The sequence below is a fragment of the Oryctolagus cuniculus genome, chromosome 4 (assembly GCF_964237555.1).
Source record: "Oryctolagus cuniculus chromosome 4, mOryCun1.1, whole genome shotgun sequence".
Taxonomy (NCBI): domain Eukaryota; kingdom Metazoa; phylum Chordata; class Mammalia; order Lagomorpha; family Leporidae; genus Oryctolagus; species Oryctolagus cuniculus.
In genome coordinates this window covers 64,352,824-64,372,089 of record NC_091435.1, presented here as the reverse complement: position 1 = coordinate 64,372,089, position 19,266 = coordinate 64,352,824, and the positions used below count along the sequence as shown (strand labels likewise).

General features: G+C 38.0%; 2 protein-coding genes across 19 annotated transcripts in view; one reads left to right on the top strand and one right to left on the bottom strand.

The window, feature by feature from the left end:
- DZIP3 (DAZ interacting zinc finger protein 3) overlaps positions 1-16,675 on the bottom strand; it is a 175,845-nt gene extending 159,170 nt beyond the window's left edge. For 12 of the 18 annotated variants that reach the window (XR_007908893.2, XR_011388347.1, XR_011388351.1 and 9 more), the window contains exons 1-5: positions 16,536-16,675; positions 10,984-11,086; positions 9,099-9,168; positions 6,433-6,588; positions 502-618 (exon numbers count right to left, since the gene is read on the bottom strand). Coding sequence is in view for 7 of the 18 variants with exons in the window: in XM_008266983.4 (XP_008265205.1) it covers positions 502-618; positions 6,433-6,588; positions 9,099-9,168; positions 10,984-11,015 (375 nt within the window). In the remaining 11 variants the exon portion in view is untranslated. Of the gene's footprint in view, positions 1-501; positions 619-1,093; positions 1,277-6,432; positions 6,589-9,098; positions 9,169-10,983; positions 11,087-16,291 lie in introns of those variants that run through there. The other 6 variants (XM_008266984.4, XM_070073168.1, XM_051819065.2 and 3 more) reach the window with 5 other exon arrangements.
- Positions 16,676-16,852: 177 nt separating this feature from the next.
- CIP2A (cellular inhibitor of PP2A) overlaps positions 16,853-19,266 on the top strand; it is a 49,131-nt gene continuing 46,717 nt past the window's right edge. Inside the window, exon 1 of the mRNA XM_002716717.5 lies at positions 16,853-17,112. Coding sequence (XP_002716763.1) covers positions 17,011-17,112 — 102 coding nt within the window. The 5' untranslated portion in view covers positions 16,853-17,010. The remainder of the gene's footprint in view (positions 17,113-19,266) is intronic.

Sequence of the window (19,266 nt, the reverse complement as noted above, 5' to 3'; positions counted from 1 at the left end):
ACAGCCTCTGTACTGTACAACAGATCACCTGGACTTACTCTTATTATCTAACTGAAGTTTTGTAACCCTTGAGCAACATCTCCTCACCGCTTCCTCCAGCCTCTAACAACTACCATTCTACTATGCCTATGAGTTCAATATTTTAAGATTCCACATATAAGCAGCATCATTTAGTATTTGTCTTCCTATATCTGACTTATTTCTTTCCTAGTTCATGAATTTCCATGAACTAATTTTTAATTGTGAAAGCCCATTTCTTCAAGTTTTTCTTAACTTAAAATGAATCATTTTGTGGCATGGAAAGATTGAATAGACTAGGCTCATTACAGAGATGCAGTCACATAAGAAAGTGCAAGACACAAGAAAGCAATACAATTATATGCATCCTTCTCAAAAGGAAAATATAAATTGGCCTACACTTCAAAATAAGGACACACTGACTATTTTCTCATTAAAAAATGTTGTCCAAGTACTTCAAATTTTCAAAAGGAAAATACTTACTGTGTAATTAGTAGCTTGAATGTTCCTAAGTGCTGTTTCTAGTTGTGTTATTAAGAACCGTAAAGTTAAAGAAGGAACAATTTCCTCCCCATTCTGGCTGTTAGCTGCAACTTCTCGCTGTGGAAAATAATTGAATTGAAAATTTCTTTAAGTTAGAAATATATATATATTTATCAGGCTGATGCTGTGGTGTAGCGGGTAAAGCCGCCGCCTGCAGTGCTGGCACCCTGAATAGGTGCTAGTTTGAGTCCCAGCTGCCCCGCTTCTGATCCACCACTCCACTCTGCTATGGCCTGGGAAAGCAGTAGAAGATGGCCCAAGTCCTTGAGCCCCTGGACTGCATGGGAGACCTGGAAGAAGCTCTTGGCTCGTGGCGTTGGATTGGCGCAGCTCCGGCCGTTATGGCCAATTGGGGAGTGAACCAGCAGATGAAAGACCTCTCTCTGCCTCTACCTCTCTGTAACTCTGCCTTTCAAATAAGTAAATAAATCTTTAAAATATATATAAATAAATAAATAAATATGTATATACATGTATATACATATTTATATAAATATATATATATATTTATACACAAATAACACATACTCACTGCAGGAAATTTGGAAAATTGAGACAACCATGCTCTGTAAAAGTCCATACCATCTAGAGACATTGTTCTTACACATATTTTTAAATAGACTAACGGATGTACTTTATAGCTAGTCTCTCAAAATACTACAAAGCATTCCTAGGCCTGCCAACCAAAGAAAAGGCAACACCCATTCCTTGAGAGGAATGTGATGATCCCATTTCATTCTCTATTCTGTGACATAATTAAAATCTTCTTGAACCTACAATAAGTAGGAAAGCTGGTACTAGTCTACTTCTGACAGCCTCTTAATGGAGTTTTTAGGTTTCTTTTTTTTATTTTTTATATTTTTTTTAAACTTTTATTTAACAACTATAAATTTCCAAAGTGCAGCTTTTGGATTACATTGGTCTCCCCGCCCAATAACTTCCCTCCCAACCGCAACCCTGCCATCTCCCGCTCCCTCTCCCAATCCATTCACATCAAGATTCATTTTCAATTCTCTTTATATACAGAAGATCAATTTAGTATATACTAAGTATAGAGTTCAACAGTTTGCACCCACACGGAAACACAAAGTGTAAAATACTGTTTGAGTACTAGTTATAGCATTAATTCACATTGGACAACACATGAAGGACAGAGATCCCACGTGGAGAGTTAAGAGCACAGTGACTCCTGTTGTTGGCTTAACAATTTGACATTCTTGTTTATGGTGTCAGTAATCTTCCTAGGCTCTTGTCATGAGTTGCCAAGGCTATGGAAGCCTTTTTTTTTTTTTAACTATTATTTAATGAATATAAAATTCCAAAATACAGAATATGAATTACAATGGCTTCCCCCCCATAGCGTCCCTCCAACCTGCAACCCTCCCCTTATCCACTCCCTCTCCCCTTCCATTCACATCAAGATTCATTTTCAATTCTCTTTATATACAGAAGATCAGTTTAGCATACATTAAGTAAAGATTTCAACAGTTTGCTCCCACACAGAAACATAAAGTGAAAAATACTGTTTGAGTACTAGTTATAGCATTAAGTCTCAATGTACAGCACACTAAGGACAGAGCTCCTACATGAGGAGTAAGTGCACAGTGACTCCTGTTGTTGACTTAACAAATTGACACTCTTGTTTATGGCATCAGTAATCACCCGAGGCTCTTGTCATTAGCTGCCAAGGCTATGGAAGCCCCCTGAGTTCACTGACTCTGACCATATTTAGACAAGGCCATGGTCAAAGTGGAAGTTCTCTCCTCCCTTCAGAGAAAGGTACCTCCTTCTTTGATGACCCATTCTTTCCACTGGGATCTCACTCGTGGAGATCTTTCATTTAGGTTTCTTTATAGATGAATCATGTTATCAGCAAATAGGGATAATTCAACTTCTTCCTTTCCTATTTGAATGCCTTTTCTTCTTTCCCTTGCCTAGTAGTTCTGGCTATGAATAACAGCAGTGAGAGCAGACACCCTTTTCTAGTTTTACAACTCAGCACGAATGTTTTTAACTCCTTCCCACTCAACATGATGCTGGGTGTAGTTTACTCATATTTAGCCTTTATTATGTTGAGGTGGGATCCTTCTATTCCTAGTTTGTTCAAGGTTTTTTTTTTTTTTTTTTAAATCATGAATGGTTAAGTTTTATCTTTTCTGTATCTGTTGAGATGATCATATGATCTGTATCCTTCACTCTGCTTATGTGATAGATTCTACTTATTGATTTGCCTATGTTGAAATACCCCATTTTCCTTGGGATAAATCTCACTTGATCATGATGAATGAATTTTTTTTTTGTTTTGTTGCATAAATATGGTAGTACTTTCTTGAGAATTTTTGCATCTACATAGCATCAGGGAAATTAGTCTACAGTTTCCTTTGTTGTGTCATTGGTTTTGGAATGAAGGTAATGTTGGTTCATAGAGTAAGTCTGGAAGTTTCCTTCCTTTCAAGTTTTGGGAAGAATTGGTACTAGTTTTTACTTAAAAGTTTGGTAGAATTCAGCAGTGAAGCCATCTGGTCATGAGCTTTTCCTTGTTGGAACTTTATTACTGGTCATTGGCCTGTTCATGTTTTCTATGTCTTCATGGTTCAATTTCAGTTTGTTATAGGTATCCAGAAATATATTCATTTGTTCTAGGTTCTCCAGTATGTTGGCATACAGTTGCTCATAAAATTCATAACAGTCCCCAATGATCCTCTATATTCCTGTGGTATATCTATTGTAGTATCTCCCTTTTCACCTTGATTTTATTTAAATCTTATTTCTTTTTTCCTTAATCTAATGGTTTACTGATTTTATCTTTTCAAAAGACCAACTCCTCCCATCTTTGTATTCTTTTAACTTTCATTTATTATTTCTTTTCTTTTAACTTGGTTTTGTTTTGTTCTTTTTCTAGTTGTGAGTTTTATAATTTTTTTAAGATTTATTTATTTATTTATTTGAAAAGCAGTTACAGGGGGTTGAAGAGGGGAAGAGGAAAAAGACACAGAAACAGACATCTTCCAACCACTGGTTCACTCCCTAAATGGCTGCAATGGCTAAGGCTGTGCCAAGTCAAAGCCAGAAGGCTGGAATTCCATCCAGGTCTCTCACATGGGTGCAGGGGGACAAGCACTTGGATCATCTTCTGCTTTATTCCCAATAGCATTAGCAGGGAGCTGGATCAGAAGTGGAACAGTTGGAACTCAAACCTGTGTTAAAATGAGATGCTGGCATCACAGGCAGCAGCTTAACCCATGGCACCAAAATGCCTCATGAAGTTGTTTATTTGACATTTTTTTTAAATAGGCATTTATTATAAGCTTCCCTCATAATATTGCTTTTGCTGTCTCCCTTAAGTTTTGTAGGCTGCATTTCCATTTACCTTTTAGTTTCAAGGAATTTAAAATTATTATTGCTGTTATAAAATTTATTTGAGGCCGGCATTGCGGCTCACTAGGCTAATCCTCCGCCTTGCGGCGCCAGCACACCGGGTTCTAGTCCCGGTCGGGGCGCCGGATTCTGTCCTGGTTGCCCCTCTTCCAGGCCAGCTCTCTGCTGTGGCCCGGGAGTGCAGTGGAGGATGGCCCAAGTGCTCGGGCCCTGCACCCCATGGGAGACCAGAAGAAGCACCTGGCTCCTGCCTTCGGATCAGCGCGGTGCGCCAACCGCAATGCGCCAGCCGTGGCGGCCATTGGAGGGCGAATCAACGGCAAAGGAAGACCTTTCTCTCTGTCTCTCTCTCTATCCACTCTGCCTGTCCAAAAAAAAAAATAAATAAATAAATAAATAAAAAATTTATTTGAAAACCAGAGACAGAGGGAGAGAGAGAGTGAATCTTTCACCCACTGGTTCACAACTCAAATGCCCAAAAGAACGGGAGCTGGAGCAAGGAAGGGTCAGGAGGCTGGAATTCCATCTGTGTATTTCATTTAGGTGGCACAGATCCAAATACATGAGGTATAAATACTGCCTCACCTTGTGCCTTAGGAAGAAGCTGGAATTGGAAGCAGAGTTGGGACTCAAACCTAGGTACTTCAATATGAGATACAGGCATTCCAAACAGTGTCTTAACTGCTGCACCAAAAAAAAAAAAAAAAAAAAACCCTCAAGGAAATTTTTAATTTCCTTAACAGGAGCACATTATTCAATCTCCAGTTTCTTGTCATTGATTTTTATTCCACTGAGTTCAGAAAAGGTACACATGATTTGGATTTTTTTTTAATTTGGTTAGATTTTTTGTTTCTGGTCTAACAAATGGTATATCCAACACAATGTTCATCACTATTGTTTTTAGCTATATTAAGTAAGAAACACTCTTCTATTTTTACCTTCTAATTGTCTATTATTTCTATATATGAAGCCTATCAATTTCTGTTTCATTCTGTTTCTAGGTGATTTCCAAGAGATATTTGGGAAATGCTTATATTATTCTATCACTTTCAAGCCAGAATTGTAATGTGGTAAATCATCTTAGTTAAGGTTATAATTTTATATAAAGTCCAATGGTTATTTTCAGAGTTTGTCTTTATTGTTAATTATAATAGCATTAATCTGTTTCATGGAAACAGTTGACGGTATATTTTTTGACAGAAAAAGCAAATGTGGCCTTTTAAAGACACCTGTGGTATATCTGTTTCCTGCACCATCCTCCCAGTTAAATATCACAAAATCCCATAATGAATGGTTTCCTTTTCTGAAATTCTTTTCTGAAAGTTATCACAAATTATTTTGAAAACTTTTTTTAAAGATTTTATTTATTTGAAAGGCAGAGTTACGGAGAGAAGTCTTCCATTCGCTGGTTCACTCACCACAGCTGCAATGGCTGGAGATGAGCTGATCCAGAACCAGATGAAAAATTATTTTTAAGTTGGAAACCTACAATGTATTCTCTAGAATATTTGTTTTACTCATAATTCTAGAAGTTTTGGATATCACTTTGTCTTAAATTTTTGAAATAGTTAGCAACATTTAAAAATTTTAGAAAACAAAAGCAGGGTCTGACATTTTGGCGCAGCAGGTTAAGAAGCCACCTGTGATGTCAGCATCCCATATCAGAATGCCAGTTCTAACTTTATGCTAGTACACCTGGAAAGGCCATAGAAGACGGCCTAAGAAGTTGGTGCCCTACATCCCATGTGGGAGACCAGGATGGAGTTCCCAGCTCCTAGCCTTGGCCTAGCTGAAATTTAGCTGTTGCAGCCATTTGGAGAGTAAACCAGAGGATGGAAAACTGATCTCTCTCTGATACTCTGCCTTTCAAATAACTAAGTAAATAAAGCTTTATAAAAAAAGATATTTGTAAATCAAAATATAAAACAAAAGAAATCCAAAGCAATCACCCATTACAGAGTGGTATATTATGGGTTATTCGTATTAGAACAAACATTATATCTTACAGTCAATATCTTAAAAGATGCAGGACTGGCATTGTGGAGGAGCAAGTTAACCCACTGCCTGGAGTGCTGGCATCCCAAATGGGTGCAGGTTTGTGTCCTGGTTGCTCCACTTCTGATCCAAGTCCCTGTTAATGAGCTTGGGAAAGCAGCAGATGTTGACCCAACTGCTTGGGCCCCTGAATCTACATGGGACACCTATAGAAAGCACCTGGTTCTGACTTTAGCCTGGCATAGGCCTGTCTGTTTTGGTCATTTGGGGAGTGAGCCAGCAGATGAAAGACCGATATCTCTCTCTCTTTCTCTGTAACTCTGCCTTTCAAATGAATAAATAAATCTTTAAAAAGAAAAAAAAAATAACTTACAAGATGTAATCCCACATCCCTACCATTATTTAGTAAGATGCAGATTTTGAGACCATAACTACATTGTATTAATTACAGGGTTTAAAAAAAAAGGCAAAGACACAGAAAAAAACATTAAGATGTACCTGCATCGTTTGGAAGGAAAAATCGTCTTGCAAGAATTTCTTAACATGAGGAACTACACCTTTTGGTAGACTATTAATTGCATTTAATAGCTTCTTCACTTCTACTAGTAGGTTAACATGGACAAGTTCAGAAGGTATGTCTTTTTCCTGTTTGTCCTAGAAGACATTATTCATAAAAAATTCACACAATTATACATATTCTCATTTACGAAAAAAAGAACAATGTACCTCTTATATGCAGATTACTGTGACAGAACCATACAAATCCATGTAAGAATAAGACACTCTGCTCTCCTGGAACTTACATTACAGAGATTACTCCATATATAATAATATTAAAGCTATTTAAGAGTGTTTTTACAGATGCATCTAATGCTTAAAATACTAAATACACAGAAATTTGACATGAACAGAGTTGCAATAATTTAAATTGTAAACAAAAACAGTCACTCAATTCAGTAAGGGTCAATCAACAAGTAAGAATCTTGAGACTTCAAGAATTGATTTATATAGACTTACTAAAGGCATCACTAAAGGTTAGTTGACAATTACACACTTAATTCTTGCTGGATTGTCTATTAATATCAGTGTGAAGAAGAGGTGGGCAATAGAAATGGGTAGATGGCTGGGAACACACGGATGACAGCCTTCCTTTAGACCTTAGTGTTTGAATTCCTATATCCTGTTAAAGCTATAATTATGCTGTTTGACCTGTAAAAATCAAAAGTAACAGCTTTCTACTGCAGAATCCATATAGAAATTAAGCCACTAAAATGCCAAGCATGAGGTAGACTGTGACAGAAAAGTGACTAGAAGCATTATAGGACAATCTATGTTCACTTTCCCCTTTAGAGTTTGAGTTTGAAATTAATATTCTTCTATTCTCATCCATATATAACAAATACATCTTATATTTTATAGTACTTTATATATGAAACTATATCAAAAATGGAAGAAAATGTTATATGTTTGCTATATCTCTGTACAGGGTATACAGGTGTTTACTATTCTTGTCACTTTTGTGTAGGATTTGAAAAAATAAAGTAAAATGAAGCTATTCATTGTAAAAAACGAAGAGAGGGAACAAGAGAGGAAGGAGGAGAAAAGGTGGGAGTGTGGGCAGGAAGGAGAGCAGGGTGGTAAGTATTACTATGTTACGAAATACAATGTATGTATACATGAAATACATGATATGTATGTACCTTAAATAAAATTTTAAAAATTTTTAATAAAGTAACTAAAAAAATCTCATAAAATAAAACAACTTTCAGCACTACAAATATTTCAAGCCAATGGCCAATTCTGCAGTCAAAAGGCATGGCAGAATCATCTGATAATAATTAACAAATTTATACACATGTAAGATTACAGCATGAATAAAAATTTTTAACAGGAAATATTGTCAAAATATTTAATACTATATCCATTTTTACAAAATTGATTTATCATCTAAATCAAATTCAGGTCAGCATGCACACATTCCTTGTTTTTTATATTCCCTATTTTTGTATCTAGAAATGTCTTTTCTAGTACTGATCCCTTTTTTTGTTGTCTTTGCTAAACTGAACAACCCTCTGGTGCTTCTCCTGGTCTCCCATGGGGTGCAGGGCCAACCTCCACTGCACTCCCGGGTCATAGCAGAGAGCTGGCCTGGAAGAGGGGCAACCGGGACAGAATCCGGCGCCCCGACCAGGACTAGAACCTGGTGTGCCGGCACCACAAGGCGGAGGATTAGCCTATTGAGCCGCAGCGCCGGCCCTCAGTTACATTTTTGTAAGTGATGATCTCATGCAAGTTAATACTATCATTATTTTATATTTATATATTTTCCTCCCAAATTAAGGATAATCTTTGCAAACATTACTAATAATGGACATCAGCATGACATAAAACTACATGGAAGGTAAAAATTGCACTGACAAAAACATAAAACAACTATATTTTGTCTTTCTTTGACCAAATACTAGGATATATGGTATTAACCTAAAAATGAATTGCCAGGGCTGGTGTTCTGGCATGATAGATTGAGTCACTGCCTGTGATGCCGGCTCCACTTCAAATTCAGCTCCCTGTGGTGTGCCTGGGAAGACAGGAAAAGATGGCCCATGTGCTTGGGCCCCTGTCATCCACATGAGAGACCCGGAAGAACCTCCTGGCTTCAGCCTGGCCCAGCACCAGCCATTGAGGTCATTTGTGGAGCGAACCAGCAGATGGAAGATATCTCTCTATCTCTCCCTCTCTCTCTCTCTATGGGATAAAGCCCCTGCCTGCAGCACTCGCATCCCCTATGGGAGCCAGTTCAAGTCCCAGCTGCTGCAATTCTGATCCAGCTCTCTGCTATGGCCTGGGAAAGCAGTGTAAGATGACCCAAGTCCTTGGACCCTGCACCTGCATGGGAGACCCAGAAGAAGCTCCCGCTCCTGGCTTCGGATTGGCACAGGACCAGCCGTTGCAGCCAACTGAGAAGTGAACCAACGGATAGAAGACATTTCTCTCTCTCTCTGCCTCTCCTTCTGAGTGTAACTCTTTCAAGTAAATAAATCAATCTTTAAAAAAAAAAAATTTTTAACAGATTATTAAACCAAGTAGATTTGGCATTACATTCTCTTACATAATTATTCATTATTGATTAACTAAAATTTAACAAAAAGTAAATTTTCTCTTACCAATTGACCAGTTGACTTATCTACTTTATTCTCAAGTTCCTCCTTTCTCTGTTCCTCCACAGCAGGTTCCCTATTTTAAAATGAAAAAAGAAAGGTATATGCAGTGTATCTTCTCACAAAGAACACAACTAAATTCTAATAGTAAATAAACAAATAATTGAATTTTGCCTGAAAGTTTTAAAGTTTAACCAATATGTTTTAAAGCTTGATGATGATGGTAGGTGCCATCTCTCTTTAGGAACTCATGATAAAAAAAAATAAACCACACCATGCCTTTTCTGGGGGGTGGTAGAGAAAAATAGCAAACTGATGTAAAAATACTTTGCATCTTAGACTAATAAATCAAAACAATGAGAAAAATTATTCTTTTAGAGAAGCACTGTTTCAAAGTAAAGAAAAAAGGTCTCTGAAAAGGTTGATGTTTTATTTGTGTGTGTGTGCATGGTATATGAAAATAATAAAGGTTAGGAAAATATCTATGATAGATGGATCATTTTATTTTGCATTTTGGGTTCCTAGACTTATAGTTTAGTTTACCAACATATTTTTTAATTGAGGGAGAATATTATATATAGAAATTATGAATAATGACACTTTTTGCTTTCAACATTGGCTTACGATATGAAAATTTCACATTCTGTTACATTCTGAATTTTAAAAATTATTTATAAAATTTTTTTTGCTTTCATATAAAGCCATAACATAAGAATCATAATTTAGAATCATATATGATTTACATGATCTTCATTCTTGCAATATCAATGATAAAGAGGTAAGATATTTTATATTGATTAATTTACTTAGAACTATACAGATATTATCAAAATTTACTTATGTATTTCTTTGACAATCAACTATCATATGCTAACTGATTTTGTTGGGGAAAACTGGAATGGATCAATAATGTAGTGCATTTTCAAACTTCCAGTAAAAGTTTCAACAAAAGATGATTTACACATACAAACATTACACAATATGATTCTCACTGCTCTTCAAGTGTCATGGTAAAGATAAACCTATTAGCTGTCTTTTCCTTCACTTCTAAGCTGCATTCAAAAAGAACAAAATAAATCACCATGTGTAATCAATGAATGAAAAATACTATAATAGTATGTTAAAGGCTTTCAAGGTTTGAAAAGTATACAAAGTTTTCTCAAATGTAAACTCTCACTCCATTTCATGATTGTTTACTCCTTAACCCAGTATATCTAATATAATATTTATTAATTTTGTCTAAAGATGTAATTATTTTATACATCTCCTTACCACCTTATAAAGTTCTGAGTGTGAATATTTTGTCTTAGTTTTTATTTCCTAATAACCAAGGAGTCAGTAAATTCTTGTAAAATAAATGTCACATTGTTTGCCATGAGTCATAATAAGAATGGAAAGAAATATCCAATATTGACCTGATTTTTAGTATTATATGGAAGAGACGAAGAGATTGAAGTTTCCTTGGTTGTAGGGAACAGACTCCCTTTTGGCCTGGGCCGAAATGAACCACTCAGTAAGGTGTTCTTTTTAAAACAAGAATAAGAGCACTCACTTCATAGTTGTTCTGAAGCTTATATGAGTTAAAATTTATTAAAAACAGTGTCTCTCACATAATAACTCTGTGTAACGGCTTTTTAAGTGACAAATGAGAATGCCCAAGAACAGCAAGGTATGACATATTTTCAATTCTTTGCTCTTTAGCCAGGATGTGATCCCTACAAAACTTTTATAAAATTAGAGTTCCCATCATCTACATCCTCTACTAATCAAAGTTGCTAAATTGTCTCGAAGTATCTCATTAACAGTAGCTTCCCAAGGTTATGTGGAAAAGACAAATGCCCTATCTTTGGGTTATAACAAATGCAGTTGGATTTGGCCGCGTATCCCTTACCTCACAAAAAATTCTTCTGGTACAGAATCCATGCTGGACAATGTTCCTTTACAAAAGTCTTATCCAGTGTTTGCAAATTGATTTTTACCACTGCTGTTTAAAGCTGAAAGAAAAATAATATTTTTAATGAGAAGGCAGGAGAGTTAAACTGTTTCTCTGAACTATATAAATTGTACATGTTCATTAAAAAAAGCTGAGACTTCTATAAAGCAAGCACATATCATAGTTTTACCACCCAAAACTAATCGCTGCCTATAACCTAATCTACTTTTCTCTAAACAAAAGTATATTTCACCAATTTTTAATTTTACTGAATAGGAAATAGTCTATCCCACTTTTTCCATCACTGTATGTTAAAGCATCTTTCATGTTATTTTACCCTTGTAGTAAAGCAATGTTAATTGCTACAAAACTGGGTGAGGGCTCCTTACTACTTCCATATTATGGTAGAGGCCTTTGTCTTCTAATTAAAATTGTTTCTAACTAACATGATTAAAGTTGTGGTAGAGGCTGCTCCATGGTCAGACAGATAAAAGAAACTTACTCTGGAAATGAAATGTGGTCATTATCTGCTTGCCTGTGAATGCTTCAACTGTAGTTATAATCTGCTTATATGTAACCATTTCAGGTTTTGCTTGCTAGTACAGAGCAATGGTGTTAAACCTTGCCAGAGAGTATGCAGCTCAGTATGTGTGTGAAAGAATCAGCATCAGTAACTGTACCCATGTGCAGTATTGTATCAATTATAGTGGCCACTATGTAACATCAGAACATCCAATCAAATGTATGCTTGTGAGCATGTAAGCATAGGAGGGAAACAAAAAGGCCAAAACCACATATAAGAAAATACCCCTCTGTTCAGGGGTCAGGCTTCTGCGTAAGAAATTCTGCTTAGGCCTTATGCCAGCATAAATAAAAGACTACTTCCTGCTAAGAGGTCTTGATGTCTCTGTACATGAAATCTGCTACAACATAATTAGACATTTTCATTTCTTCTCCATTATAAATAATTACTCCCATGACAAACTCTAGTGTTCCTAAGGCTTTTTCTATATTTATGATTATTTCCTTATAATAAATTCTCAGAAGCAGAATTCCCAGGTGAAAAGACAAATAATTTAAGCAACTTGGTGCATATTGCAAAATGGTTTCCCAGAAGGTTTGCACTAATTTATTTCCTATAGAAGTATATGAGTTCCTGCTTAATACAATCTTTAAATTTTATTATAATTATTAATTTGAGAGAGAAACAGATCTCCCTTCTGCTAATTCATTCCTCAAATGCCTACACCAGCCAGGACTGAACCAGTCCAAAGACAGGAGCCAAGGACTCAATCCAGATCTCTCATGTGAGGGATCCAACTACTTGAAACATCACAGGCTGCCTCTCAGGGTGTACAACAGCAGAAAGCTGGAATTGGGAGTGGCACTGGGACTTGAACCCAGGCACACAAATGCTGTGCAAAATGCCTGCCCACCACAATTTAGATAGCACTAATTTGTTTCCTTTCAGTCTAAAAATACCATGTAGCCACTTTCTCCCAAGATGTTATAATTTTATTTCTCTATAAAATAGAAGACACGGGATATAAAGAATTATTAAACAGTTTCAAATATCAATGGATGTTGAAAATGCTGACTAGAGTACCATTAGTGTATATATACTTATTCATATAGCTCCCTATTTAACTATTTCAAAAAACTCTCCTAAAAAGTGCTGTTTGGGACATCTGCCATTCTATGAGTCTGCTGTGTATCCCACTTCCCATGTTGCATCGTTCTCTCCCTTTTTGATTCTATCAGTTAGTATTAGCAGACACTAGTCTTGTTTGTGTGATCCCTTTGACTCTTAGACCTATCAGTGTGATCAATTGTGAACTGAAATTGATCACTTGGACTAGTGAGATGGCATTGGTACATGCCACCTTGATGGGATTGTATTGGAATCCCCTGGCATGTTTCTAACTCCACCATTTGGGGCAAGTCCGATTGAGCATGTCCCAAATTGTACATCTCCTCCCTCTCTTATTTCCACTCTTATATTTAACAGGGATCACTTTTCAGTTAAATTCAACACCTAAGAATAAATGTGTGTTAATTACAGAGTTCAATAAATAGTATTAACTAGAACAAAAAAATACTAAAAGGGATAAAGTATTAAATTGTACATTACTGTCAAAAGTAAGTTGAAAGACTGCATGGTACTGTTGGTAACAGCATAAAAACTCTGGAATCACTCTGCAAAGGTATATGGGCCTGCTGTGATACACACTAGTTCTATGACCTTAAGTGAAATTAACATTCTCTGTGTCTGTTTCTTTATCTGAATACTGGAGATAATGAGATATCTAATTTATAAGGTTGTTGTGAAGACAGAATGCTTAAAACACAGCATAGAATAGTATCCTGCACATAGTAAACATTACATAAATGTTCCTATCAAAACCATCTTCCTCCTCCTCAGCATCATTTAACCTTTAGGTTTTGAACAAATTCATTCATTATCCCCTATTTCTATACATGATGAAGAAATGCAACTGTATGAAAAGGAGTAACAACTAAACTTAAGAAATGGGATGAGGCTGGTGCCATGGCGCAGTAGGTTAATCCTCTGTCTGGGGTGCCAGCATCCCATATGGCGCCGGTTCCAGTCCCAGCTGCTCCATTTCTTATCCGGCTCTCGGCTGTGACCTGGGAAAGCAGTAGAGAATGGCCCACGTCCATGGGCCCCTGCACCTACATGGGAGACAGGGAAGACGCACCTGGCTCCTGGCTTCAGATCGGTGTAGCTCCAGCCATTGCGGCCATTTGGGGAATGAACCAACGGATGGAAGCCCTTTCTCTCTGTCTCTCCTTCTCACTATCTGTAACTCTACCTCTCAAATAAATAATAAGAAATGGGACAAAAGCTATTTCTCACATACATCACACATGAAACAAATGGCACTAAGCTTTTCACATCAGCACATATATATATTTACCGTAGTATTTAAACTATAGGATATGCCATTGTATAAATTTTATTATGCCCAGATTTGCCTCTTAATTTTTTTTTGCTACTGCAAACAATGCTGCAATAACAACCTTGAAAATAAAACTTGGTAACATCTCGATAGCTGTTTTTAAAAGCTAAATTTACATCAGCATAGAATTAAACATCAACATTGAACTAGAAGTTTCTACATGTTATCAAGCAAACTTTGACACTACTAGTAAACACTTCTTTTGTTTTACCATAAGAATCCCAAAGCTTCCTGTAAGTGGAGATATTAGATGCTATGATCATTTCAAGACTTAAAAAAATGAACAAAATGCCTCTGGGAATATGTCAAGAGACTTTGTGATGGAGTTCCCTAGAACCAAAATTGTAACTATGGTTCATCGGATTATTTCTGATAGACAATCATTTTGAAGTGGTATAAGGGGTTATCTTAGTTACTGGGGCTGCTGTAACAAAGTATAAACAACAGAAATATCTTTCTCACAGTTCTGGAGGCTGGAAATCTGACATTAAGGTGCCAGCAGAGTCAGCAGGATCTCTTCTGGGATGTTCACTTCTTATCAGCATGTGGCAGAGGAGGCTGAGAGCTTTCTAGGGTCCTTTGTATTTTCCCCCTCATGAGGATCACCTTTATAAACTGATTTACTTTCCAAGGTCCGTATCCTGATACCATTATACCGAGAGTTAGGATTTCAAGACAGAATTTGAAAATGAGGCATATTCAGTTCTTTGTTTTTTTGAATTTGTATAACTTCCTGGTAAGGTCATAAAATCAGCATATCTAGACATAAAAGGCCAAAACATTATTGGGTCCCAAAGAATATATTGGTTCCTAGGGTAAACTCTAGGGCTGATGAATGATGACTGTAAAATCTTTGCAAAAGTTATCAGAAGCTGAAGATATTTCCTGCCCTGCCCTCTGCCCCCCCCAAAAAAAAACAAAAACAATGTGCATCTTAGCACTTTGCCACTATGTAAATATTGTTTGTACTATCTGGCAGCTTAAACCAGGAAGCAAGAAATCTGACAATGTATACTGATTGCCCCCTTGTTATAAACCTGCCAATACATGATCCCTAAAGCAAAATCAGCATCTTAGTAAAAGCAGGATTTTAAGGTTTTTTTGAGAATCCATTCAGTTACTTCTGGACTTACCCAGCAAACTTACAGGATTAATCATTTGTTTTCAATGTTAGGAATGCACTTGCAATGAATATGAAAGTTTAGGAGTTAGTTGAAAATGCATCCAGATACTAAATTTGTCAGCAGATTCAGGTATTTAAAGGTAGCACTGCTAAAATCATATTGTTTATAAATGTAGCTAGGAACCACAAGAATGGCATATGCTGCCCCTAAGTACATTCTTCCCAAGTGGAATATTTTCAGCAACTCAAAAATGTTATATTGCCATTACCACTGTTGGACCATAATTATGAAAGGAGAATTTTGAAACATGGCATCTGTAGAGATGACCATCAACCAGAGAATGGAGGACACTTTTTTTATGTACTTGGATACCCCACCACCAATGACAAAGCACCTTCAGCCTCCTCCAACTATGCAAGTGAACTGGCTGCTCTGATAACTTAGAAAGATATAAACTTTAAGAAAGGTTTAAGCGAGAAAGAACATCAAGCCTTTGGTATGAAGTTTTCTTTCATATAAAATTAGCTGGTTACATAAAGCTTGAAAATAAGATTACTTTTCATCAGCTCTGATGTCCCAGGATCTATGTTATGTATCTATGTATACTAATCTTCACAAAACTTGGAAAGATAAACATCTCTGCAATCAGTTTTAAGAATTAAGAACCTGAGGCCTAGAGAGTTCTTGTAAGCTGGTAAGTCAGTAGTTGTAGGAATTCCTGCCCAGATTTCACGAGCTGTAAATTTTTTGTTCTTTCCAGTGCCATACTGACTGTATAAGCTTATTGTACAATTATGAGTCAGGCTAGATAATACACACACACAGTGAGAAACAGAACTATTTATATGATCTCTCGAATCAGAAACCAATACATAAAAAAAATTGTCAAGCAAAAAAAAGTCCTCTGAATTGACAAAACACGATTTCTAATTAACGACTTAATTAAAGGGACATGTAGCCTATTCTCACAATTTTCTACAACCCGGTTTTTAAAGCTTTATTCGTCATTAGCCCTTTAACTGCAGAACCAGATACGGACTTTTCATTCAGATACACATGCATCGTAATATGGCTGATAAAAACCGCAAAGAATGCCAATTTCGTAGCCACTGACATTTATAAACAAACAATCAAGCCAAACAGAAAAACACCTCAACTTACAAAAGTGACGCTAGTGCGAACACCTTCGGAGTATCACCTGGCCCAGGAATCCCCCCCGGGGGTGGCTTTCTCCAGAGCCAGATTACCGTCGTGAGGGCGCGATTAACTTGCCTCACAGCCGCAAAGAACGTACGAGGAAACCACCACACCTGGGCAGAAGGGACGGACGCCTGAGACACAGAGGCCTCTGCAGCCCGCCTCAAAACCCAAGTCACCGAAACTCTTCTCCTCCCGAGTTCCTCACCGTGTCTAGATAGAGGACAGCGATCATTTCTCTGGTAGAGGATGACGCAAAAAGCAAAAACCGGCCATCCATTAGCAAGACCGAGATCGCTCACGACATTCCGGGCGCAGATGCACACCCCCTTGCGCTTAACCGCCCCTCCACAGATCGATCCACAGTCACATTTCTCGCGAGATTTTTCGCCTTCACGGGATCTCACATTGAAACCTCGCGGACTCTTGGACAAGTAGGGGATAGGAGGGAGAGGTTCCCAAGCCCCTTCACAGATTCATAGAGCACCTCTAGCCACACGCACCACGCCCATCAACCGCGAGTGGCTGGGCACTTCCGGAGCCTGACCGGAACCGGAAGCTTCCGGGAACAGGGTGGGTGGGCGGTGCCGAAAATCAAATAAAGCGCGGCGAACGCCGGAGCCGGGAGCTGTCAGGGTAGTGGTGGATCTTCTGCAAGGCTGCAAGGACCAAGGCCTGTCTCCATGGATTCTACCGCCTGCTTGAAGTCCTTGCTCCTGACCATCGGTCAGTATAAAGCCGTTAAGTCAGAGGCGAACGCTACCCAGCTCTTGCGGCACTTGGAGGTGAGACGCCTTGGGGTGGGGGGGAAATGGGGCGTCCCTGGTTACTAATCCTTAGTTCACCGTGTGTTCTGGGAGTGGGCCCCCAGCCTGGGAAAGAAGACCCTCGGTACTTTCTAGGTATCGCTTAGTACTGCTAAAGGCGACTGTTGGCGTGCAGCTCGCTTAAACGAGAGGAATGTGAGCTTTCTGAAGGTTAAAGATGGGGCAAAACGTTGGAGATGCTGGCTGTGTTTCGGTTAGGAAAAGGAGAAAGCTCAGAGCTTGTCTAATATTCCTTTGCTCCCCGGTTTTCGTTTTCACACTGCAGCCAAGCTCGCACAGTGTATACAGCTGTTTTCGGGGCAGATGTGGCAAGGAGTTAACGATTTGATAATTTGTTAAAAGAACTCGGACTTTAAAATGACCCTCAGCTGTGTCTTTAAGTTATGTAAACTTTTTATAGCAGGCGTATAACAATTGTACATATCTATGGGGTACCATGTAATACTTTGGTACATGTGTTCATTGTTCAGTGTTCAAGCAGAGTAAATAATAATATCCTCAAACATTTAGCACTTCTTTAGAGTGAAAACATTCAAAATCCTATCTGTAGTTTTTTAATAGAGACATGTACAGTATATTATCTATAGTCACCCTTCTGGAAAGTAGGACTCCAGAACTACTTACTGCTGTCTACCTGTACCTTGTGGCCTATTAATTAGTCTTTCCCCAGGCACTGTTAACCACCATTGTATTTTTTACATAAGATCACCTTTATTTAGGCTCCAATTATGTGAGATCATGCGATACTTTTCTGTGTTTGCCTTATTTCACTCAACATAATGACTTCCAGTTCCAGTTGTTGTTAGGAATGATAGCAATTCTTTTTTTAATGGCTGAGCAATAGTATCCTGTTGTCCTGTTGTGTTTATGTACCACTTTATTTTTTTTTCATTCATCAATGGGAAGACATTTCCTGACTACTGTGAATAGTGCTCCATAAACATGGAAATGCAAGTTAATGTTCTACAGAGTGATTTCATTTTCCTTTGATGTATGTCCAGTAGTGGGATTGCTGGATAATATGGTAGTTCTATTTTTAAATTTTGAGAAACTGCTTTTCTGTTTCCCACAGAGGCTGTATATTCCTTACTAGTAATCATAATCTATTTTCTTTACCAAAAGATCTTTTATCTCTGTCTCTCACTCTCTTTAACTCTGCTTTTCAAATAAATAAATATTAAAAAAAAAAAAAAAAAAACAGGTCTGACATGAGGTCTGCTGGTTCACTCCTCAAATTGCCGCCACAGCCAGGGCTGAGCCAGCAGCTTCTGTCTCCCATGTGGGTGGCAAAGACCCAAGTACCTGGGGCATCTTCTACTGCTTTCCCAGGCACATTAACAGGGATCGGTATTGGAAGTGGAGCAGCCAGCACCCATATAGGATGCCAGCATCGCAGGTGGTGGCTAACCCGTTACACCATAATGCTGGCTCGGATGTTACTGAGCCATAGGTCCGATCCTGGGGAGAAGCATGTTTCATGTAGAAAATGTCTGAATCTTCTGGAGGGCCAGATTTATAAATAGGAAAAAGAATATTGCTCAAAATATCTGTTACCAGATATTTCATACTTGGATTTATTTTTCCTGTCTTATAGGCTTTCATTTAACAATAGTGTTGACATGTATTCCTTTAAAAAACAGAATGGGAAACTTTTTTTCAGCAAGACTTTAGAAGGAAAACTGGCATGTGGATGAGGGAATGAAAGAAGGATACCAGGGGCTAGCGTTGTGGCACACTGGGTTAATCCTCCACCTGCGGCGCTGGCATCCCATATGGGCACTGGTTCCAGTCCCGGTTGCTCCTCTTCCAGTCCAGTTCTCTCCTGTGGCCTGGAATACCAGTGGAGGATGGCCCAAGTGCTTGGGCCCCTGAACCCGCGTGGGAGACCAGGAGGAGGCTCCTGGCTCCTGGCTTCGGACCGGCGCAGCTCCAGCCATTGTGACCATTTGGGGAATGAATCAACAGAAGGAAGACCTATCTGTCTGTCTCTCTCTCACTGTCTGTAACTCTACCTGCCAAAAAATTGATAAAATCTTTAAAAAAAAAAAAAAAGGATACAGAAGGGAAAGGTTAGAGGAATACTAAGGTAACCAGCTTAGGACTGATCTTTTA